This window comes from Danaus plexippus, assembly GCF_018135715.1.
Source record: "Danaus plexippus chromosome 3 unlocalized genomic scaffold, MEX_DaPlex mxdp_34, whole genome shotgun sequence".
Classification (NCBI taxonomy): Eukaryota; Metazoa; Arthropoda; class Insecta; order Lepidoptera; family Nymphalidae; genus Danaus; species Danaus plexippus.
This window is the reverse complement of record NW_026869846.1, coordinates 2229293-2254308: the sequence shown is the minus strand read 5'-3', so window position 1 is coordinate 2254308 and position 25016 is coordinate 2229293. Positions and strand designations below refer to the sequence as shown.

Below are 25016 nucleotides of genomic sequence, written 5' to 3'. Positions count from 1 at the left end.
TCAGGGTAGTATAATGTATCCTCATTTTTTTTAGCTCCATTCCATCTATTGAATATTGACAATACGGAATACCATCCGCACGTCTATGACTTGCAGCTTTATAAGCAACCTGATGTCGTGAGTGTCATCTAGCGGTAGCAGTAATGAACTCAACCCTGAACATTATCTCAAACTGGACTGGCGAATGCGGTAAAAGTATTCGGGCAAGTCTAGGGTGATAACTAAGGATTAAGGTTCAGAAAACCAACTTATTTCTAATATCTGTTGTTGATTAAGGTGACGAATGACTACCGGACCTTAATGAAGCACACGGTAGTAAATATAATCATATGCTCTAAGTATTTTCTTTAGCCATATTAAGATAAAATTGGATCACATATTGTTATTTTATTTTAATAGGTAGACCTACTTATATATCTATCAATAGGTAAAAGGCATCCTATTGACCCCGATGACAATAACAACAAACGACACCACAGACATGAATGCCGCCAGTACAAACAATAACAACACCAACACACACCCTTCGCCGCCGAAGATGAGGTGACGATACATACACGTCGCTCCGGCGTTCTACTGTCGAAGGTGTCATGAAGTCCATCACCCAATGCCATCCCAACTTCAACGACATCCTAAGCCGAGGTCCGGCTTCTTAGAGGCACCGTCTGAACAGGCGGACCCCCCCGAGGCCTTTCAGGCCCGTATTTAACGGGTAGGTCCCATCGGGCCACCCACCCCTCCTGGTGACGCTGTCAAAACCATTAAGGCTAACAGCTACAGTCAAGTCGAAAGTAAAAAAATTATATACCTAATAAGTAATTGTTTATACTTGGCTTTACAACAGTTTGATTTCCATCAAAGCACTAAACTAGAGGAAGTAGTTGGCGAAAATGTAGAAAGTCTACTTGGAACTTGATAGATTCAATAATATGTTACCCATTCTAGCTTCTAAAATTGAAATAAATTAAGTATAAACATATCAACACCGCTTCTAGTTCAGGAATGAAACGTTTCGATATTGTAAAATAAGCTGTGAAAAAAAAAATAAAGTCTTCCAAATAGTGTAAAATATGTAATTGATATTAATTTTTCATACAAATTTTTAGTTTTGAAGCAAAAAAAAACTTTTTTATGCTCCTCCTTTAGACACAGCAATCATACATTTTAGAAAACGCTTAGACATTACATTTCATTTCATTCTAGAGAATTTATCAAGTTATGATTAACTCCAGAACAGAACGAAAACTTCAAAATACCCATATTGTGAATACACACACAGAATAAAAATGTAATCCTTCTTTTTAAGTTGGTATATTTTAAATAGTTCGACATTCTAATAAATAACAATATTTTTTTTAATTTGACATTTAAAAAGGTTGATAGTATCAATGTGCTCCATTATTGCTCTTACTTAAAAAAAACTTAAAGGAATTTAAATTAAAAGAAAAATTTTAAATATATTTATTATATTTTGCTGTTTTTTATCGTAACATAAATTTTATTTTGATAATTTGCTTTACTAAAGCTCTCCGAAATCGAATTAAGTAGTTGAACTCAAGATATGTTACAAAAAATCATCTTTTATATTTCATAGACAAATTCAGAGTTCAAAATATACAAAATAAGAAAATAATTATTTGCAAATAATCTTGAAAAAAAAAAAACTAAAGCACTACAATAGAAAACTATAACTTAACTATTTAAATAAAAAATATAATAAAAGTACAAAAAGTATACACATATCTATATTTTTAAAGATACAATAATTCCTATGTCAACGTTAGAATGTTAGGTTGTGGCAAACACATTAGACTAATTATAGTAATGGACTAGTATTAAAAAATATTTACGTTAATATTATTCTATTCTTTACTTGTATATCAATCAAAATTATTAATATTGATTAATGTCCTGTAACATTCACAGTTATGTATAAAAGTAATAAAAAAACCATTTCCAATTAATCGTTCAAAATTATTTATGTATATAAAAATTCTTGAGCATTAATTATTTATTCTTGATGAGGCTATATATAAATCATATAATCTCTAAGATCTCATCCATTTTTAATGTAGGTAAATAATGACCTGTACAAGGCTTCATCACAGTTAAGTTAGGACCATTAATATTTACCCCCAATATAGGTGCAGCAACAGTCTTAATACTTATGGTAACCTATTATACTTAGTCTTGTACAATTGCTTATAGTATAAGATCTTCCTCCCAATCTTCCTTTCCCCTTTCAGAAATGGATATTGTTGGTCTTGTAAGCTGCTTCAATTCTTCATAGGTTCTAGGAGGTATGGGATTTTCACTGAGGTCAACATACTCCAAAGCACGAGATCTGGCTAATCTGTCGACATCCACTTCTGTGAAGTTCAAAATGAAGTGGTTAACAAAATGTTACATTTTTCATTTCATGTAACCAAAATAACATTTAATATACTAATGATCGAGGAATTTTTAAAATGTTGTATTTATTTGTATATAGCTATTGTCTATAGTCTATACAATAGAATTCAATTAATAATTTGTCTGTAAAAAATTTACCTTTACAAAAAAATAAAAAGTCAAGTACCAATAATTTGATTGTGGTGTGCTAATAAGGTGTGCAGACTGGGGCATTGAAAGGCAATAGGTGGGAGAGCCACAAATGTGTTGTGTGAAATGTCGAGCCGCTGCAGGCAGGCCAGTGTACACATTTCATCTGGTAACCTTCCCATTTGGTTGTTAGATAAGTTTAGATCTGGAAAAGAATATAAGAGAAAACTATAGTATGATAGACAACAAAGCAATAATACACAATAATTTTAATTGTATGAACATAGAGTATATTGACACTTAATTAAGGTAAAAGCACATAATTCTAAGTACTAGGAAAGAAAACTGAAGATGTAATGACATGCATTCTTACCTGTAATTAAACTAAATTTAACTGTAAATTTAGGTGGAATTTTTGTAATGACATTGCCACTGAGATCACAGCTTTTGAGTTCTGTGTGTCGCATCAGGTGATATACCGCGTCTGGAACCTGCATTAGCTGGCACTCTGATAAATCTGAAACATGTATGTATATTATAAAACCCTTACTAATAAGATGTACTGTTCACAGCCATTAGGTTAGATCGTTACCTAATTCTTGAGTTTCTTGTGCATTTTCACATCTTAAAATCACTTTTGTCACCGCGAGGGCCATTTTTTTTAATGTTGATTTTTAAAATATAAAAAAATGTGCAAGTTAAAACTTTGAAATGGTAAAGAAATCGTAGAATTTGTACATATAATTTTAGTCTTGCTTCACAGCCCGCACAGTCCAAAATGAGTCTATTTATAGGTTGGAGCGTATATACTACGAAGTTATAAGAGAAGCGATTCTAATATAAAATATCTACACGTTTTAGTGTTCTATGATTATAGTGGTGACATGTAAATGGTAAATATATAAAATTAAACTTTTTAAAATATCTAACTTTAACTAACTAACAAAGAATAATTAATTAACGGCCTTATACTAAACATTGCATTATCACCGTGTTTACATAATAAGAATAACAATATTTTTATAATTGTCAAAAGTGACAACTTTTAAAATTTACCAAAAAAAATGTGTAGTTAAATAAGCTTTATATGTATGTGACACAGAGTCTTTTAAGCCGTTGGGTTTTAGTTCACTGACACAAATCATTTAATTATTATTATTTATCTATTCCACTAATAGGATAATTCTAAAATGTATTTTTTTTTTATTTAAAAACCTATCAGCAAAGTAATGTTATGAACTATCTATTGACATTTTATCATTTTATTTTAATCTTCTCAGTTCGTATAATGTTACAAATATATTTCTTTCACACATTTTTTAAATAAGGAAGTTAAATAGACAAGTGACCTCAGTTTAGCTTTATATGGAATAAAATAAGTTGGTAAGCCGTAAGGCCAACTCGTTCTCTGTCGTCAACTAAAGTCAGTACATTTCATGTTTGTGACTAATTCCTTACTAGTGAATAGTGATGTTCTATATCGAGCCGTCACAGTTTAAACACATGTATCGAGTAACGAGGCATATTCGATTCGAACACGTAATAAATCCAAGTGATTGAACGCCTTCCGCGTGTTAGTACATTCATTGTGCTAACTTTGTCTTCCGGGAGTCGATATGGATGTTATGTGGTATGAGGAAAACTAAAAATCTTTAGCTCGTAGCCAATTAGTTTGCTTAAAAATACATTAAATATTTATTCAAACTGCAATTGTATTTGACAATAATAGATACCTACTCTATATTATACGGATAGTAATATTTATTTAATCAAAATAAAAAAATTAATGCCAAGGATAAATTATATATTTTTTACAATTACGCTCACGCAATCGAAATCCCTAAGTTCCTTTGCATTTATTGCACAAGAGTACCTTGAGGAGCAGAATCGAGTATTGCCTAAAATTTAACAGAACCTACATAATACGTAAGTAATGTCGAAGACTAATTAGAAACATTGATGATAACTTTTTAGTGTGAATAAATTTAAACATTTCAATATCTCAAACAAAGACATTAATAAAAATGTGACGAACTGACCTCGCACAGACTACTGTTTCACAATTGGTAGGTAAGTACGCGATATCTTCGTGAAGTTTGCGAAAGATGAATGAAAGAGAAACACTTGTTGCTTTCACAACTCGAAAGCAATCGTACTTGTAGTATAGATGGTCAAATGACCGGAAGATTTAAGCTTTTTCTATAACATTTCCCAGATGAATTTTCTTGTGGTCCACTAATTATGAGCTAACTAGTAACTGACAAAAGCAAAAGCTGGTGGAAAGTCGTCGTTACGTGATTGTCGCTGTTAACAGTCATTATGGCGCAAAATGAGGAAGTCGGACTAATTTTATTCTCATTAGAAGCACTTATGTCATAAAAAAATATCTTACACAATACAATATGTTATCATAAATTATAATTTACTAATTACGTATAAGTAATATAAAAAAAATAATTACGTAAGTAATTATAATATAAAACTCCCGATTTTTTTTCATAATGTTTGTGAACAGAACCAATATTTAGAAAGTATATCAAGTGTTAAGGTCAATGACACGATATTTGAATATTAGTCACTCTTATGAGTCTCAAAAGGGAAAACCATAGTAATAAAGATTTAATTTCTTCATGACTCAGATGTTGTGGAACCACTCGCAAGACTTTCAATCTACATATAATAACGAAATCTTAACAAATTCGCTACTCATATAATACGATCGTGTGAAGTAATGTTATGGTAAACATAATGTTGTAATATTCTGTGTTTTCATCATCAAACAAATTAAATATGTAATATGCACGAGTTGCCACATTTTTCTAAAATCCATGTATAATTTATACTTTACATAACCGTGGTGGATATAATTTGGTCCACAAGATATTTTTAAACATTTCTAATAAAGCTAACAGGCGTAATAAGTATTCAAACCTTTCATATAATAGCTATATTGAAAAAGTCTTTTGTATCATTATAAAAACGAATGATATATAGTCTTAAGTAACAGAATTTTTTAATAAGTTTCTGTCAAACACTTTTATTATTATTATATATTAAAAATTTAATAATATTTTAGTTTTTTTTTTTTAATATCTTCAGATCACTCTTAGTTTCTATAAATCTACATTTATATTTCTTAATTTATTCAATTCAGAAGTAAAGGATGAATGTTAAGGAAAAGTTTAATAAAATTGCTAGTTTATTTATTAAAAAAGTTATCATATATATTACCTATATCGTTGTATTCACCGAAGACATTTACGCTTAGTCATGTTGGTTAGTTTCCTTTTGCAAAGCTTTTAAGGAACTGCGCCTTGACAGATGCTACCTTGTAATTTAACTCTATTTATATACCTACTAAGATAGAATAATAAGTTAATAAAATATATAATATACTAAATAATTAATTGATTTTAGAACTGTTGGTAAGAAAATAAGCTAGTTTTCTATTGAATGCTGATTATATGATTATTAGTGATCGTGTACCTAACGACATTTCATGGAACATATTTGATGTTATCAATAACATAGTTTTGTATATCATTATGTTGTCGAAAAGATTATTAAATTTATCATTCAAAATTCAAATATTGTAAGAGATAAAAAAAAAATATATACTTTTTTTTTTAACAAAAGTTTTATATACATTTTATAAAATATTTTTATTGTGTATGTGTTTAAAATATTATTTATCCTGTGTTCCGTTTTTTGACAATTACCTTAACATTAATATTATTGTCTTTGTTTATGTTTATCTTGGTTCAATTATAACTACGCATTTACAATGATAAGATAGCCATTTTTAGGTGGTGTTTAAAGTGGATCACTATGATTTGTTAGAACTATAACCGTGTTTTATAATGAACCTACTAAGCCCGCAAATACAGAGCAGCAGTGAATTTATTAAATTTTCTGTGAAAACTATTTAACTTAAAAGTAAATTGAATAGTTGGGTAGTTTATATTGTAAATAAAAATGTTATTGCAATGAAAATAAATTACCCAAATTATTGTGTATTTTATTTTTAACAATGAATAATGAACAAATACGAACCTAATTCTCTATTCTCTTGTGCGTCTTCACATCTTCCGACAACCCTGATAATGGCTCTTCCAGCTAATCTAGCACAAATCATCATCGCTGGTGCTCTAGGATCTCCTTCCTCAGCTTCAGCTGGCAACCTCGAGTTATCATATTCCGTGGGAGGCCTCATCACTGCACTTTTATTCACTGCACTCCTAAGTTCAGTGATCACTGTATTTCACGACCGTGTTTCAGCTTCCAGTAAGTGCACTTGTTTTTTTTATATTATATATATTTTATTATATTTCAAAATCCGCTCCGAAACGCAAAAGCGCCTGGGTGGACGGCGACACTTGAAAATTTGCACACCGCGGTCTCGGCCAGCCTTTATATCGTCGCCACAACAAAGAAGCATGGCGAGTGAACGAGACGGCAACAACAACAAACACGTCTCTCGCTCGCACCGACTGCGCAGTTGACGAAAGATTGCTTTTCTTACGGAAGCACGTGGAAAATAAATGGTTGACAGGATTTATGGTTGTACTTTCTGATAAACAAAGCTTTCCTTTTTATTTAAAATTGTGTATTATGGATTCTGATTCCAACAAGGGTATTTAAAACAGTTGGATTACAAAAGATGATAAATTGCTTCAAAATTCTATTCATTTTTAAATGTGGTCATTATAAAAGGATGAGTTGGTCAGTCGAATAATAATTTCCAGCCCAATTCACAGTGCTCCATCATGTGGATACGGACCATTGTCGTAATTCATTGCGAAATTTGCATTCAAAAATTGTTTAATTCTATAGTAGCTTCCTAATATATTAAAAAGAAGGTTGTAAATTACAAATACACGTTATATAGAAAATGCGATTTTATTCTCTGACGTTATTTTAAAACTGGGTTGGTGTTTGGCAAACATGTTTTGGTTACTTTAATAAATTACTTTACCTACATGAAGTCTTAATATCATTTGCGACCTTGTAAAAATATTATTCTTTTAAACATTCCATCATTCAATTACACTTTCGTGTCGGCAACTAATTTCTATAATTGCATCATAATTTCTCAATGTTATTTGCAACTGCTAAGTTCAAGAAAGCATTTTTCTGCAATTCGGATATATAAAACTTATTAAAAATATAATCCTTTATTGTCAGTTTGTTGTATAAATAAAAGCACATGACTTGCGTCAGTAGACTTTGACGTTGATCAGGCGTCCGTTGAACGGAGTGTTTTCAACGGTTGGCCAAACAGAGACGCAGATTTTCATACTCAATAACCTTGAACACGAGCCAAAATCATTCCCAAGTCCCGTGCCCTGATTAAAATCTATTTATTATATCAAAATAAACAGGAAAAACATTTAATTATAGATATATAATTTATTTAGTGTTTAATAATACGTAAAACAATGCAAATGATTGATTTCTTATTAAAATTATTTAAAATCAATAACTTGCGGTGAGATAGAAGGCAAGTTATAAAGAATATAAAACTACCTTACGCCGTTGTAACTTGTCATTCATGTTGTGCACATTTAACGTCTACACAGGATATTCATTTCAAAAACCTTTGTTAATAAATATTTGCATAAAAAACATTAAAATTTGATTTGATTACAGTAACAAAAGATAACCTTGTATCTATGAAAGTATCTACCCCTTCTCGTGACCCACTTAGAAACGTATTTATTAAGGAAATAAAGTATGTGCTGTCGTTTCGACATTGTTCAGAAGCACGACGAATGTTTACAACATTTTGAAATTTTGGCTCAATCTTCGTGAAAGCCGAACGTTACTCACGATAATTACTACTGTAATAGCCTAAAATATAATACAAGTTTACGGATAATTGTATTATTCCTATGTTTTTTAATTATGGTTCGAGATTTTTATTAAACGATTGTTTCATTATCAACGCTACTAGATTAAAGATAAACATAATTTATTTGTTTCAAACGCGTGTCGGGGAGTTTTTATTTAAAAACTTATATGATAATTTCACAAAAAGCTATTATAAGGGAATATTTATAATTACACACGTTCTATTAGAGTTTTGTTTGTAGCTTTGCAACAATATTGTTTAGTTGTGGCATGTTTTATTTCCGTTGTGAACGTTTCTCCGTGACCGAGCACTTTGTTAATGACGCACCAAATTTTCCGCCATACAGATGTTTCGCAGAAGTTTTTTTCATCAGTGAGGTCGATCCTTTGTGCTATTTCAGGAGATTTTGGAAAACTTCCAATATACTCTCTAAACGCATATACGACGCAGTTCAAAATTGTCTTCGGTTATACATATATCATCATGAGAACAAAAGAAAAAGAGCTTTATTAACTGTTATGAGGATTGAAATTAATTCAAAACATATTTTGGTTAGACAACGTTCAAATCGGATCACTAGCTGAAGTCCTAGCTATAAACCTTATTTATTATGATTGCTATGATAGCTATTTGGTACAGTATTTATAAACTGGTATTGTCGTGTCTAGAGCGAACAAACATGTTTATTTATCAAATTTTCCTTAAAAAAATATTAGTTTCTATGTAGATGGTATTTATCTAATAGCTATCTATTTAGGAATATCAGACACAATTGCTTTTAAAATGTTTATGTTTGAATTCTTATCGTGCATTATATATTTCAGTATAACACGAAGAGTTGGAGTGCGATATATTATATATATATATATATATGTACATAGTACTGAGTGTTATTTTTTCTGAATAAAAGTCATCATAAAGACGAATACGTTTATTAACATCAAGTGTTGAGTTGTTCAGCCGCACGTTGCTGTGCGACTTGTGCCGCGGCACAGCAGTGCAGCATGAGAGCAGTGAGGGCGCAGGCTCGACCCTCGCCGCCGTCGGGACCCTCCTCGCACGTGTCCATCGCGGACAACTCCTCGCGGACAGCTTGTAACTGATGATATATTGTCTTATCATATCATTAGTGAATTAACGTGATTGGCTGTTACATTTAGCCACATCCATATGTATATCATCTATACTACAAATTATCAACTACTCTTAATATATATCAATTAATTATTAATGATACATACATTTGCGGAGAACATTGTTACTATTTGTAATTGGTTGCTAATGGTTATGTATAACCCTTTGTATTCCACTCTTCATTGTAATAGAAAATATAGAGTAAAAAAGAGTGAATTTATTGACATATTCAAGGGGTGTATATAAATTGAGAAACTGATAATATAGAAAGTAATACATCGTTTCTCCCATTATTAACAGATGACCAAACGACTTTTGTCACAAATTTTAAATTTTACAATCAGTGCATGAACATGTTTGAAACCTCTGGCAGAATACGTTATAATGGAACGAATTTGAATTCTGAAATTTTTTATTACTACCCTACATTAATTACATTTCAAGCTATTTTTGTTTGTTTTATTATTTATTGTATAACATTTCTTTTTCTCTATAAGTCTATCTCTTTCTTCTGATATAACCGTTTATAATATGATATTATTATCAGTTTTCCTGTACATATATAAATAGAAGTAAAAATACATTGGCGGAATATTCCATACCCATTGTGAAAGTGCAAAATAAAGAAAAAATTACATGACAAGCATTATCATTTTACGTACCATCTCATGTATTTGCGTGGGCGTGAGTCGGGCCGCGAGGTCTGGTGCGGAGTCCCGAGCAGCGGCCAGCAACGCGTCGGGGGGCAGAGCACTGCGGAGCGCTGGTTGTAACATAGCGGTCACTCCGCCGCGGGACAACCACGTCGCTCCGCAACCAGCAAACGGGTTGGCCGACTCTAAAGACTGTTTTCTGTGGATGTATTTCATATATTTCTTTGGATTTCCTGACATCTGTTTAATTTAATTGAGGATTGTTTATGGAAAGGTTTTGCTATAGAAAAGAAGAATTTAACTATTCCTTAAGTGTGCTAAGTTTTGAAATATGTATTGTCAAAATAAAATTATGATGTTGGTTTAAATTGCTTGCAGGACTGGACTTTATTAGTTTCATGTACGTCGTTAATATAATATTATCATTATAATGTATTAAATATTTAAATTAAGTTTTAAATAGAAAATATCATGTCTCGGTTGTTTTGCAGAGTAAGCTATGATGTTGTATCTAGAATCGGCAAATGAAGCATTCTATGTAACTCATTACGTCAGTTATTAGGTTTTCTCACGAAACAGCTGTAACTTTTTTTGTAAGTAACGTCCATAAAGCATAATTCCTATATTTTGTAAAAAGATTAAACCTAATGCTCGCCTGATCAATTAATTTCTTTGTCTGCTTTTTTTTACCTGGGTGTGTGACTTGGAGATGGTGGTAAAGATCGTGATGAAGCATTGTTCCGTGGCGCGGACAAGGAGTGCGCGGAACCAGCTCGTCGAAGACCAGCCACCAGCGCACTCATTGGACCACCGCCTTTACAAATAACTTAAAATCACTCATTCGTTTTAGTTATTATATTATATGACTGAATACGGGATATAATCTGGTTTTGGTCTAATCTAATATGCATGTTCCGGATTTAAAGGGATTTATAATAATTTGTGCATGCGTATCTGTGTATGTTTATTTTAATCACGTTTCTCAATACACTAAATTTTTTTCATGCATAGCTTCACTCCCAAATTCATTGATCCTTAATAAAGTTCACAATTGATTTTCATATAAAAATATATAGTTAATAGTTCCCTTCATAAGGTCTCCTTTCTTTTGTTAAACATTTTAACATGGGATCTTCGTAAAGCTGGATCGTATTAAGTAAAAAAAATTCAATATACGTACAAACATTTCAAATACATATTGCATGCATTCCACACGTTAAATTGTAATAATAATACCAATGTATATACTATTGTAAGTCGAATAAAGTTGAATTTCATGTGAGAGTTTTGTGAACAGTCAAGTACGGCCTCAGCCAGATCTTAGATAAGTGCTCAAGAGCATTGCATTGTTTACTAATTACTCAATACGATAATTATCCTTGAAAATTTATCAGACCGTTCATTATATTCCGTACAGTTGTAAAAATTAAGATATTTCTCAATGCAGATTGGGGGAAAATAACGGATTACCCAAGTAGGTGTGAGGTTAAAATTGATTAATAGATGAGTATTTTAATTGGATGCGCTCAATAAATCAGGAAATTGTAGTAACAAAAGTTTCATAATCGAGACTTGCAAGCCATATTAGATTTAAAATTATTTAATAACGAATAACATAAATAAATTCATTTCTACTACCTGTACAACGTTAAGCATCTACCATATAAATAATAGATGAATTATAATAAACTCATTTGCTCAAATACACAGAATGTTTTGTTCAACCTACCGTATATCGATGTTACTTACTATATTTAAAATGTTCCTTTCGGTTCTACCAAGGAGGTTCTACATGGAATTATTTAAAACAACAAAATTTCTATCACACTGACATTTATAAACCATAAACAAAAACTAGAATGGACTATTACGAAATAAGTTGCAAAAAAATATCTCAAATGACTGACGATAACGCATGTCTGTCTTTAAAGTATAGGCATCCAACTAGCATGGCTACTATAGTGGGGAATCTAGATCGGCATAAATATTAAACACATAATATCTCAGACTGTTTCACGACGTAAAATCTGGTAAAACACTGAGTAATAACAAAAACCTGAGTATATTTGTGTCGTTACGTGTCAGGAGAGTCCGGTCGTGTTAAAAACGCTTTCGTCAGCATTCAAGGAGTTCGTCTGTACAAAAAAAAATGATATTCAAAAGTATAAATGTGATAGGTTTTATATGTAAGTATACAGATTATACTAATGGATTTAAATAATGTGCATTGAATTTAAATTATAAACTACGTACAACCTTTAATGAAGCATTAAAATTTTTATAAAATACTCCTCTGTCTAAAGCTAAACAACGATCTTACGGTATACAAAGCAAAGTGAAATGCGATATCGATCTTTTTCTATTATTCCGCCAATTCCTTTAGCAATACCTACCGTCTTCTTGAACGTCTAACGAGTCTTTCCTCTCACACTTTTCGTCCTCCTCAGAATCCGGGTCCACGTTGTCTGCTTCGGTCATTATGAGCTCTGGCGGTGGACATCCTATGCCGGATGGTTCTAGAAGAATTAATATAGTATTACTTAACATTATGAAAATGACAATTTAATAACCAATACCACTTTTTTGTATGTTTGTACCCTTAATGCTTTGCGTTTAATTAAGAGACTGAAGGAATTTCTTGATAAATTATAAGGATTTCTGCTCTTAGGACACCAGAAAATTCTTAACTATTCAATTTATTTGATGGACTTTAGAATATTCGGCAATATCAAGGTCAACAAATATTACGAGCTCACTAACGAACTCACTTGAAATAGGTTCGTCGTGGATTTATACGCGGTAGAGTATCACATATTAATTTTGTTAAAATATGTATTGAAATTTTAGCCTCAGTACATTAGCTTGGTTTAGCAATAAATAACTCGTACATTGGCTAAGCAGCGCGTGAGGCACCTAATCAATAAACCGTTTTTTCATAGTGACTATTGAATAGCCAATTACGCCTCAATTATATTGTATCATGTTTTAATTGATTTGTTAACAGTTTCTTCAATAATGCGAAGAAAAAGTACTGAAATATTGCTTTTTAATAAGAAAATATGTAACGATAAATAAAAACGATCGTCAGGCGGTTAATTTTAATTATTTTTTTTTTTGTAAATCAAATATTAGATATGTATATATATATGAAAAACGAGAAATTGTCTTTTTTGTTAATTTATGACAGCTTTATTGATCTAAAAAAGATGAGCTTTCAAATAACTTTATACATGACACGTTCTTGCTATGATTATTTTTTATTTTTTGTCATAGTTAATAGTAAACAAATTTAAAATAAGAATGAAAAAACTAATTCGAAAATAATTATTTGATTTAAAAAAAAACGTAGTATATACAAATATGAGCTTAAATTGCAACTCTAAAAATATAGAAACAAGATGAAAGTGAATTACCACAGGAAGTCTTTGTGTCGATAACAGCTGATATTAAAAACAAAATATATTACATGCAAATTTTATTTCTTTACAAAAATAAAGATATAACGATGCGATCGTTATAATTCACATTTAACTAGTTCATTGTTCACTTATAAAACATTTTCAAAGAGAATACTCTGTAGTTCATTAACCTCGTTTCTTTCTTCCCTTTCTGTTTTGGCAAATGCTTATACAAGAACATGCACTTTTGGAACAAAATATATAAACAATTTTAAATAAAGATCTCACAATGACGTTTATTAAAGTCCTGTATGTTTCTTTTTTAATTCTTCATTCTTAAATTTAAAAGTCATATATTTAATAAAGCTGATGAGAGGAGAAAATAATATAATGTTTGTAATAATTTTCTTAATTTTATATGAGTTCTATTTCTATCATCATAAAGTTTCAAAGGTCAATGTTATTTAGAAAATGATCGAAACTTCTTCCTGCTGAGTAATGCCAACATCACTTTCAGTGTATTTGTGTCCTCAAATGTGGGCATTTTTAGTTGAATAAAAAAACATTTTTACAAACCGATCCATATAATTAAGACGCTGTCGCTTTAAACAATATTTAATAATTCCTTGTCAAAACGTAATAGCAGAACAAACTACTTCACAAGACCTCCTTATCGTCCAATATACATATATTAAAACGGAAAGCTCAATTTAGTGTATAATAAATAAATTTGAGGTCGGAGGTTATACGAAAAAATAAAAAAATCGATCTTATTTCTGGGACTCATTCTCTCCGTTCCGAAGTGACGGTCCAAAATATATACATACACCTAATACATATTTCACAAAACCGGGTGAGATCACAACAGTTTGATTGACAGAGAGAATGAGGTTCGATAGCCCAGAAGTTAGATTCGAATTCTGTATGGTTACCCCAAGTTTAAGTCGACAGACTACATACGAACAGTCTTTCATGAACCGTCATACTAACGTTGATAACGGAATGAGGAACAGGAAAAGCCTAACATGTACCATTCGATACAATGTGGAAATGCGAAGAAGAAAGTTGGTCTCATTATTGACGAAAAAGTTCAAGGCATTTCATATCAGAGTCCACGTATATATATATATATATAATATATATATATATATATATATATATATATATATATATATATATACTATAACTATATTAATAACGAGAAGGAAGATTTTTTGAACAAAGAGTATACGCTGCCCAACACGACATATGAGAAAGTTGCGACGCTGACAATCAGATTCCCAGGATAATAACAGGATATTTTGTTACAACATAAATAAATTATATATTCGTAACAAGCAAGATACTTACACGAATGCATAGCTGTGGTTAATTTTTGTTAAATTCTCTACATATCTATTATTATTTTTCCCGACATCTCTAAAGAATTACAAATTATGTAATCGAAATAACAAAATGAGATTCCGAACACTGTAAAATATATAGAATGCTTTGGATTTTATAATCTTTAATATAATCGATGTACGAACCCTTATATTATTTGTAAGGTTGAAATACTTTGTACAATTTAGATTAGATTGATAATAAGATTACATCCAAAACTTCTGCAGAAGTCTGGAAATTATAACATTTAGGTCTATTTAATCTGACATTTTTATTACAAAGATAAGGAATAGTATCTTATTATTTCGTCACATTTCTACTGTAAGTGTTAACTATTCTTTTAATAGCTATGCATTTTTCAAAGAAATTATTTTTAATATTTTGTTATCAGCCGAGTTCGAAAATACGAACTGGCAACATTTTTCGTTTGTTTTTTTTTTTTATACAATGTGTATAATTTTAAATAATAAAATTTGTGTCAATATCTTAGCTTTGAAGTTGGAATTAGAAAACTAATGCTATCAAATGTAAAGAAAACAAAATATAAATTGCACTTATTACAGGGTACAAAAACGAAGTTACCTTTGTCTTGTCTTGGAACGCAGGGAGATGTTTCCTGACATTTTGTGACGCATTTCTTGTGGCAACACAGCCCACAGTTACGGCACTGCATAGCATCTTTGAGCCAGATCTAAGAGTGATATGAAATGGTAACATTTAACATTTTCGTATACCATCAAACATACTGTGTTTTAAAGTAATACAGTCACAGGAAACAATTTTTTATGTGTTATCGATGGTTTGACTTCCTGTATTACATTTTATGGAACTTTTTGCCACAATTGTCTTGCAGATTTTTGAAAAATTGTTTATCCATCTGTACTGTATACTGTTTTAGTTTAATTATACGCTTAACACTTCAGGTCAATTTTGGCTTTAAGAAGGTATTAAAAATATATTTTAAGATAACGTATATATAACCTTTTTGTTGCAGAAGTCACATTGCGTGGATCTGTGGAAGTGAGTGCGTACGAAGTCGTGCGTGGTTCGTGCAAGTGGCGCCCGGGGAGGCGCGGGACGAGGGCGGGGAGCGCGGGGAGAGCTGCCCTCCCACTCCCACCAGACCAGCGCGTCTCCGAAACATAAACACGGCTCGAAACCAGCATGGGATGACAGCTTGTGACTTTTGCTGGACATTCATGGTCATGATCAGTAAGTTATAATGTTATTATATTATATGAGCTCCGATCTTACCAACCTGAACTTTATGTCGACGTCCGGAGGCAAGAACTGATACCGCTTCATGTGATGGGGAACCGTGGAGTCCTGACATTCGCTCAACAACGCCGCTAAAGGAATATTCAGATATCCTAACAGCACTTCGTCCTTTTCACCGGGCACAGTTGCCCAGACGTTTATGTTGAGATATTTGTGATTTTCGTTTAATTTGAATTCTGTTTCCTCATCGAACGGAATGATAGGTTTTATTTGTACATTCTTTGTCCAAAACATTTGACAAATTTCCACATGCTCACTCTGTCTCGGCCCACCTGTTTCGAACAATTCCTCTTCTTCCGTTTCCGCCCTCTCTGATATCTTACACTCCGAAGAGTCCGTCCTTATGACAGGTATATCTGGATGTTTGACTGTTTTGTTTATAGCAGTAGCTTGGCGGAGAGGCGTGCTAGCACCAGAAGCTGGAGGCGTACTTCCTGCAGAACTATCCGAGGACTTATTTTCCACAGAACATCTACGTTTACGCAAGCCAAAGTTGGCAGGTCCTATAGCTTCCGACGCCTTGGAAACGGGTCGCGGCAGATCTGCTTTCTGTTTTACAGGAGTTTCTGTATCATTGGCTTGTTCTGGTGACTTTGAAGGCGATTCGGTTTCCTGAAAGAAAATGTCTTTCTCAAATCAGGTTACTAATATTTACTTATGCTAATCCATTTATCTTACAGTCAAGTTATTTTTAGAGACTGTAGCTCTCATGCCTTGAAGACGGACACCTTCCATGACCTCAGAAACTCGTCTAAATGAGAAGTTAGTTCGAAGTCTTCGAGGCTCCTCATCCCTCCTGGTTGATCCCACTAAACCGCCTCGTTTAACGCGAACCGTCACCGCACGACGTTCTACGTAACGTAGAAGTTTTCCAACCTACAAATATGTCTATGGTCATTAAAAGTCGTGAGATTAGCTAACTATCGGAATTATATATCTATATTTACCTGTGCAACGTTGTTGACAGGTTTGTTATCAATGGCTAGTACAACATCATCGCGGCGTAGATCAGCTCTGTATGCCGGTGACATTGGTACTACTGTATCGACGAGCACAGCTCCAACCCCTTGACAGCAGACTAGACCGAGTGGACCACTGACTGCTGGTAGTACTATGTCCAAAACGAGCACGCCGCGTCGAAGTGAAACCTGAACATTAACCAAAAATAATGTTTATTCTTTCAAAAATTTTATTTAAATTAATCTTATTATTGTTATGTATAGATTAGCAGAAGAAAAGGCATAAAAGTGGATGTCCAATTACTTATTTCGTGAAATTGTCTATACTTTATGTATACGAAAATGTAACAAATTTAATGAGACAAATGTTCATAACATACACTGATTCTTCTCACAATTTCACAATTTTTTTTTCACTCTGTCATATTTATTTAACTATTAATGTTGCTATTCGAAAATTATATATCATAATTAAACAAGCTTTCTCAATTTTATTTAAATGTTTACCCATCCATGCGAGTCCACAGCTAGCGCTGCGCGGACATTTCCATTGTTGCCAGTCCAATGTAAACGTGTCACTTCCACCAGTCTGACAGTCAGCCGACCGTGGGGAGTTGGCCCGTCTTCACCGTCAGCGCTGCCCGGCTCAGATTTTGGGAAGAACGGCTTATATCTAAATGAATTTCATATAAAATTCTCAGTAAAGATACTAAATTATAATCCTAAGTTCCAACTTATTTGGTATGAAAATTTTGTTCAAAAGATTTTTCTATCTCTGAATCTGCAGGAAGTCATTTAGACTACGCATCTCAAAAAAATTCAAAACACTTTTTGTTACCGTAGCAATTAAACAGTTTTACCATCACAAGCAAAAATATAATATGTAAAATAACATGCAATAAACAATAGTTTCGATCTATGATACTACAGTGAAACTTTACCGTATTTTGTAGTTTGGGAGTGTGTGTCTTTGGGCGACAGCGCGTCGTATGTGGGCAGCGACCAGCGCCGCCAACCGCGGCTTGAGCTGTCTTCCTTGGAATCGTCCTCGGACCCGAAGCTCTAAACGCGGGGGAGCCTCGAAAGCCAGTGCCCAATGCGTGTAAGGAGTCCGACGAAACATTACACGGACGTTACCACTTATACTTTCGACTGAATACAAAATATTTTTATATAATTACATTCTTATTATTATAATTAGTATAACAACAATCATAACAAAAATTTTGGGTTCAAAATATGAACTTAAATTTGGAAAAAAATATTAAATTAACTACAAGTTATAGATGAAATTTATTTAAAGTAATCTAATAAAACGTACCAGTTATGGAAATGTTAGCTACTTTTCCTAGTAACATGATCGCGTCTACTTCTATTCTAAAGCTGCCGTCGTACGCGAGGTCAAACTTCAAGTCTAAAGATCGCAACCTCGCACCATCGTCTTCAAGGTCACCATTTACAAGACGAAGGTTTGTGATGCTGGGAAACTCTGTTCCCACTTCCAACGAACGAAGCTGATAAAGTAGGAGATAGATAATTTAAATATAAAAATAATTCTGAAGTAAGCTTCCAAATATTGTCAATGAGACGAGCATTTTATTGCAAATAACAGAAATGAACTCCAAGGTAAGTGCTCCTTTAGATCAGGTTTAAATCAAAACGATTATTGTATGAAGAATAATATTTTAAAAATCAATTATAGACTGTTTCAATGGAATCGAAAAGTCCAATATGAATGTCTCGCGTAGATATTAGAAGAGAATTACATGAGATACTCCAAGTAATATATTATAATGGGTCTGGTTGGATACCGTTAGAGATTCAAATATCTTTCCCGATGAAGTCTTAGCCAGTAGTTCAGAGAGTTCAGTGGCCATTCGTCTCCTCAGCCATCGAGTATCAGCTGTACTCTGCTGGAAGATGAACTGCAGCATCGCGTTCAAAGCACCTTCAGGTGTACTTCCCGCGCCTCTTGTCAGCTCATTGAGAATTTCCTATTGAAAGTAAATATAAGGGAAACCTTTAAGATATTTTCATTTGATTAAATATTTAATATAGAACATTATTAGGCGAAACAACACATTCGCCTAATTATGGTAACAGTTAAAATAAGCATTCAACACTACGAAATATAAAATATTTTTTTGACTAATTGCGTGTTCTAATTGTGAACCCCGAATTATAGAATTAAAGAATTATTTTTTTCTACTTCAAAATGACTTCCCGTTTCGTGTTTGTTAATATCTTGTTTTGCTTCATAAGTTTTTTATTATTATAAAAAAACACTATTTTCTTTTATTCAACATATTTATATTCTTTTTTTACTGAAGTAAGCAATGTAAATTCTACCTGCGATTTCGTTCTCATTGACCATAAAATTGTTTTCAGAAAAAAGTGCATAATATGTTTTTAAAAAAGACAAGTGAACTAGACCTATAAAATATGATCATGTGACATGGCTTCGTATTTAATATTCTGTATACTGTTCCCTGTTCCATGACCACGCAGGAACTACACAAAGCTTGGCAATAAATTAAAATCTAAGTTATTTTGATATGTACATTTTCACTTTTAGTTTTATAAACATCCACTATTTAGAATCTCTGTGAAAAACAACAAGCACTCGTACAGTCACCTTTCTCTTCAATATTTATTAGATTTATTTCAATACCAACGCGTTCCTTTTAAAATTATGATACTAATATTATTTGTCATTTTTATTTTTTACTTTATACCACATAGGAATTTAAATTACGGCCACTTCTCATTTTACGCCATTATGTGAGTCGGGAGTACATTTGTTGGAAAGCATTTTTTACGACTTTCAAATAAAAATAAGTGGGAATTATTGAAATGACTCTTGTGTGAAGACAACACATTTTATGTTTTGTTTACAATCATTATTTATGGATGGATTTCTATTTCGTTTATTTTATATTTTGGTAACAAGATTTTTAAGGCAATTATTTATTAAAATGTGCGTACAGCTTGTGATTAAGAGAATTAGATGAAAATAATTTGAAAAAAAAAAACATAAAAGTAAAAAAGTGTCCTTGTATTAAATAAGTATTTACCGATAAATCTCATTTTGAAAGCGGTGTTATGTCGTGTAGGCAGAACACGATATGCCGTGATCAATGACGAAAAAGAAATTGATTAATTACGTACTACGCTTCAGTTAAACTTGTGCTATTTTTTTTTTTCATAAACTTCCTTTTCATACTTTAATTGGAAAAGAACCTTTATTGGATCTGTCTATCAATTTGTCAGGTCCTTTTTGTCTGACACACTTGGAGGCATGAAGTTTCATGATATGTTATATGTTACATCGAAACTATTATCGTCTGTAATAAAAATAATTTGATGTTACCAAAACCTTAGACTAATAAGCACAATAAAGGCATTAGATCTTGCAACTTTACATAATTTGCATCAGGTAAAATAATAAATGAGAATTTAGACATTTTTGAGAAATCAACGCTGTATTAGTAACAACGTTTTAGTGAAGTTTTTATAGCTGTAGCATAACCCGCTAATTTCGACCAATAATGTCCGCAAGCTATTACGATTGTCTACAATGAGCGTGCCACTAAGATGTTTTGAGATGGAGGAATCAAAAGATCTTTTGCTAATTGAGCAAAATTGATAATAGTTCGTTATTCTTGCTCCCGTGAAGGTTTCAAAGCTGTCCGAGAAGAAACATAAATGAAATGTTAGGAATAGGGACGAACGTTGACCTTAGATAACAATAGTATTAATTGGATTGTGTCTATGGGAACTTTTTGCAATAAGGAAGGAAAAAAAACCAAGGAGATGGATTTGTGAAACAATGAAAGGCGGGAGGAAATTAAACTGCCGATTCTTTCAACCTTAGTAGTAACATATAAACACCACAACTAACTTATTATTTATTAATATCTCAGGAAAGGAACTACTGTAACGAAACCAGAATAAATTTAGACTGTGGATTTTATAGGTTATACCGCACAGATGAAAGCAACTAATTAAATCAACGTTCTTTCAAATTTTTCAGACAGGTACGGAAAATTCATTCACATTTCGCAAATTAATTTTTTCTTGACTGAAGAAAATGGGTCATTCTACGATTCGTCTTAGTATATGGCTGTATTCAGTATGTTTTCTTTATAGTCCGTGTACTAAATGCCGAGGAGATAAAGTATATTATTTTATGTTCCTTTTATGTGAGCGTTAAATTCGTTACACACTATAAAACTAGGATCACACGCTGTCCCTCCAAAACTTTTGTTGGCAATGAGTAATTTGCTAGAATTTTTTAGATATTCCATCTACAAGTAAATAATATCAGAAAATTATACAAATACACTACGTTCAGCTATTTTCATTTACAATATATATACTTGTTTATTCTTTCTTTTTTTTAACCAGTCCCAAGAAGGGTTTTCGAAATGCAGTTGCATTTGTTTAATTGTTTAGAGACGGTTATTTCAAACAAGTATTAGAGCTAAACAAATATATATTAAACTTTTGCAAATGTGCTACTCAATAGAAAGAAAACATAGCAAGTGTTCTTGTATTATAAATCCATATATAAAGGTCATGAATTAAGACTTCAGTTGAAGAGCTCTTCCCATTAAAACGGATTATTAAGGTCATATAAAACTCACTGGAGGTAAAGTTACAGGTATGGTGAATTCCTCTTCAACGGGTTGTTTTTTCTCGAAGGGTCTTATGAAGTAAAGTACCACCACTAGTGGCACGGAAAGTGCGCTGAACGCTCCAAACAGCGCCGCCGCGACCAACCACGTCCAATCCGGCATTGCTTATTATTATTACTGCAAAATAAATTATGGTATTAGACTATACATGTAGGTACATATTTAAGTAACCTTTAATTGTTTAAACGAAAGGGTAAGATTTACCTTTGTATATAGGTACATACCTATGCTGATTAAGTGATTTACTGATTAAGTCAGAAGTATTTATATCTAAGACAATAGACAGATAAAGGACGCTTCCTCCAAACACTATTGCCGACATGTGATTTTTCCTATCTTGTTACATCAAAATTTTATATATTGCGCAGATCCTTAATGTATTTTTAACTTATTATATTTTCGCTTTATACATATTTAAAATTAGATACAATGTATTCAAACCATATTCAAACGTTTTAAAGTAAGTGTTCATAACATGGCACTCGCTTCGTGTATAATGAGGCGTTTAAAAGCAAAGGTTACAAAGGCTTTGAGAGCTTTTACGAATAAAAAACACTTGACGTCAAAGCGACATATTTATGGACCAGCAAATGCATCCTTCGTAAAAGTAATTGTTTTTAATTTGAGCCGAATTTTAGATTTTCACTTTAAAATATGATTATGAAATTAATTGTACATTTTATGCTACGTAATATGGTATACCGAGCATTATAATAGTCATAAATGAGGAATTATAATCAACAATTAAATATAACGTTTTTAAATTACTTCATCTAAATCATGTCAGTACATATGACTATTAAAATAAAATATTTTTTTACTATCCATAAAGCCATGAAGATTACAGAACGATTTTATGTTTTGGTTTTGCAATAAAAATATTTTTTTGTTTAGGGCGAAATAAGAAAATATTTCTCATACTCTCCTATTCGTTATTGTGACAGTCATATTATTTCTCCGTCAATGGCTGCCAAAGTCTATAATTTATTTTAAAGCTTTGGTATCTATTATGTAACACGGTTTAATGTTTTTCAATGCACTAAAATAGCAATTAACTGCAAACATATTAATTCTTTTAATTTTACAAATATAAAACTTTATGATCAAAAATTCATTAGATAACAATTGCATCGTATAATTTGTAAGGGAAATTCAAGTGCTTTCGAAAGACCACTAATGAGTAATGACCACAAGCACCCGAAATGCTACGATTGTTGTGATGATTGTTAGCTCCCAGCCACCTGTGGAAGTTGTTAGGTATTTAGGGCCCAGTAAAAACATTACACAGTTCTGTTGTTTTCAATTTATGAAATCTTGTTTCACATAAACGCTATACTTTAATTACTTTTTTATGAGTTGGTAGTTTAGTGATTCGTACAACTTTGTATGCATCATAATAATAGGTACTTATCTTCAAACTATCCCTCGAAATCATTTTGATAATAATATAAATGTCACAGCCTTTTTACCTACGCCTTAATTGTTTTTTTTCTTCGACACCACTAATAAATACATTATCAGACTATTTTAATTTTAATTATAAAGTACAATTAGATAGATTTTCTTCCTGGCATTGAGGATATTTTTGAAATTATAAATTTTATAAGAATTGATCAAAACAAGTCTCAGATTTCTATCAAAAAATATATTCTTACTATACAATGCTATTGTAATGGAATCCAATAAGCCTTAATCATTGTAATTATATTTATAGGGACATTTATCTTTTACATTTAACACAAGCGCATTTAAACATTGAACACGAGTATGTTATTATAGGAGAATGTAGTAAAATAATATATTACGTGTAACGCCACTGGAATAATTGATCCCTCAATATTACCTTCATAATTTATAAAGCTCTTTATGTCCTATGATTTCATATTCATTATTTGTTGATGGAAATATTATTATGATTTTTATTAATTTATAATGTCCATAAACGTTTGTCCTTTGATGTTTCTAACAGAGTGTATTTATTTTAAGACATATGTACTTTAATATCTTTTTTCCCGATAGATTAAACAATACCTGCTTCCTTTGTTTCTTTTTATTATATATTATTTACAGGCTACAAACGAAAAATGCCAGCCATCTTCCGAATATCATATACGACAGGTATTCTAAAAAATGTGTATTTTAAATATAAAATCATAATAAAAGTTAAGATAAAAGAATGACAAATATCAGATATTTCAACAGTGACAGGGGTTTTGATTAATTGAAGAGGAAAACTGTGCTGTGTATTATTCACTTTGCTCGTTTTAAGTACTTTTTTTAAAGCAATCCTACCGGCTGGCACTGGTGAATCATTTCCGTTCCCTCACATTAATGGTCGTGACAAGTTAAAAATGTCGTTTTTGCAATGACCCTAAGGTGCTCTTTACATCTACCGAGCTCATGTGAAATATAAACGTTATGCAGGAAAATAACAAGCATTCGTTGCACGGACTCACCTTAGATAATTACCTAAAACAATCTCCTCTATATATTAAAACATACTCACTAAACAACAATTGACAACAAAATTTTATTTAATCTATTTATCTTTTGCTCTCTTTATTCAATAATAACGCGTTTATAGCGATAATTGCATTTTAGCGCCTGCCGGTAAACCGGTGGCAAGCGATACCTTTTGCGTCACTGACACTTGGAAAATATTTTACGAGACACCTCCATGGTGAGCATGCGCCAACCTTGGCCAATTGGACCAAAGTTCACGTAAGATATTGGTCCAGTTATCAGTATAAAGAATTTTATTTGTTAACAAATCAGACTATCTTTTAATATACTTATTTGAATATTATAATTTAAATATTCTTACTAATCGTAAATTAAGATACCTACATGTTAAAAAAGCTAGTATTTGATATGGGTAATGTTAACAAGGACGCTTGCGCGGAGGTCAGATCGATATAGTATATTTCCAATAGGGCGACTAGATAACAGGTAGGGCGAAGCGGTGCAAGCTGTAGTCAAAGATCAACAGCGACAGACAGAACGACTAACGATCCGCTGAATGAATTTATCTTTTACAGGTCCATTCAAAAATAAAATATTTTACATACACGGACTACATAATCGACATTTGTAAAAAATAACAGGATTCATAGTATTATGAA

The 25016-nt window shown here is 31.9% G+C and overlaps 2 protein-coding genes across 4 annotated transcripts; both read right to left on the bottom strand.

Annotated features, from left to right (window-relative positions):
• Positions 1 to 1057: 1057 nt before the first annotated feature.
• LOC116767726 (leucine-rich repeat-containing protein 40) lies at positions 1058 to 6924 on the bottom strand. Of its 2 annotated transcripts, none has more exons than XM_032658183.2 (4): positions 6595 to 6924; positions 2915 to 3058; positions 2579 to 2746; positions 1058 to 2369 (listed from the first exon to the last, which is right to left on the bottom strand). In XM_032658183.2, exons 1-4 carry the CDS (start codon positions 6752 to 6754, stop codon positions 2203 to 2205), a joined length of 639 nt encoding a protein of 212 aa, XP_032514074.1. In that variant the 5' UTR covers positions 6755 to 6924; the 3' UTR covers positions 1058 to 2202. The 2 variants fall into 2 exon arrangements, with proteins under 2 accessions (XP_032514074.1, XP_032514082.1); XM_032658191.2 differs by lacking the exon at positions 6595 to 6924 and adding an exon at positions 3134 to 3443.
• A 2384-nt stretch (positions 6925 to 9308) lies between these two features.
• LOC116766748 (PDZ domain-containing protein 8) lies at positions 9309 to 24521 on the bottom strand. 2 transcript variants are annotated; one of them, XM_061527050.1, is made up of 15 exons: positions 24351 to 24521; positions 21844 to 22011; positions 19009 to 19191; positions 18519 to 18711; positions 18139 to 18349; positions 17705 to 17870; positions 17186 to 17386; positions 16917 to 17114; positions 16219 to 16850; positions 15942 to 16149; positions 15543 to 15651; positions 12573 to 12695; positions 10870 to 10993; positions 10189 to 10378; positions 9309 to 9491 (listed from the first exon to the last, which is right to left on the bottom strand). In XM_061527050.1, the coding sequence occupies exons 2-15, from the start codon at positions 21994 to 21996 to the stop codon at positions 9333 to 9335; spliced, it is 2850 nt and encodes a 949-aa protein (XP_061383034.1). In that variant the 5' UTR covers positions 21997 to 22011; positions 24351 to 24521; the 3' UTR covers positions 9309 to 9332. The 2 variants fall into 2 exon arrangements, 1 of the variants encoding a protein (XP_061383034.1); XR_009753554.1 differs by lacking the exons at positions 9309 to 9491; positions 10189 to 10378 and adding an exon at positions 12236 to 12314.
• Positions 24522 to 25016: the final 495 nt, after the last annotated feature.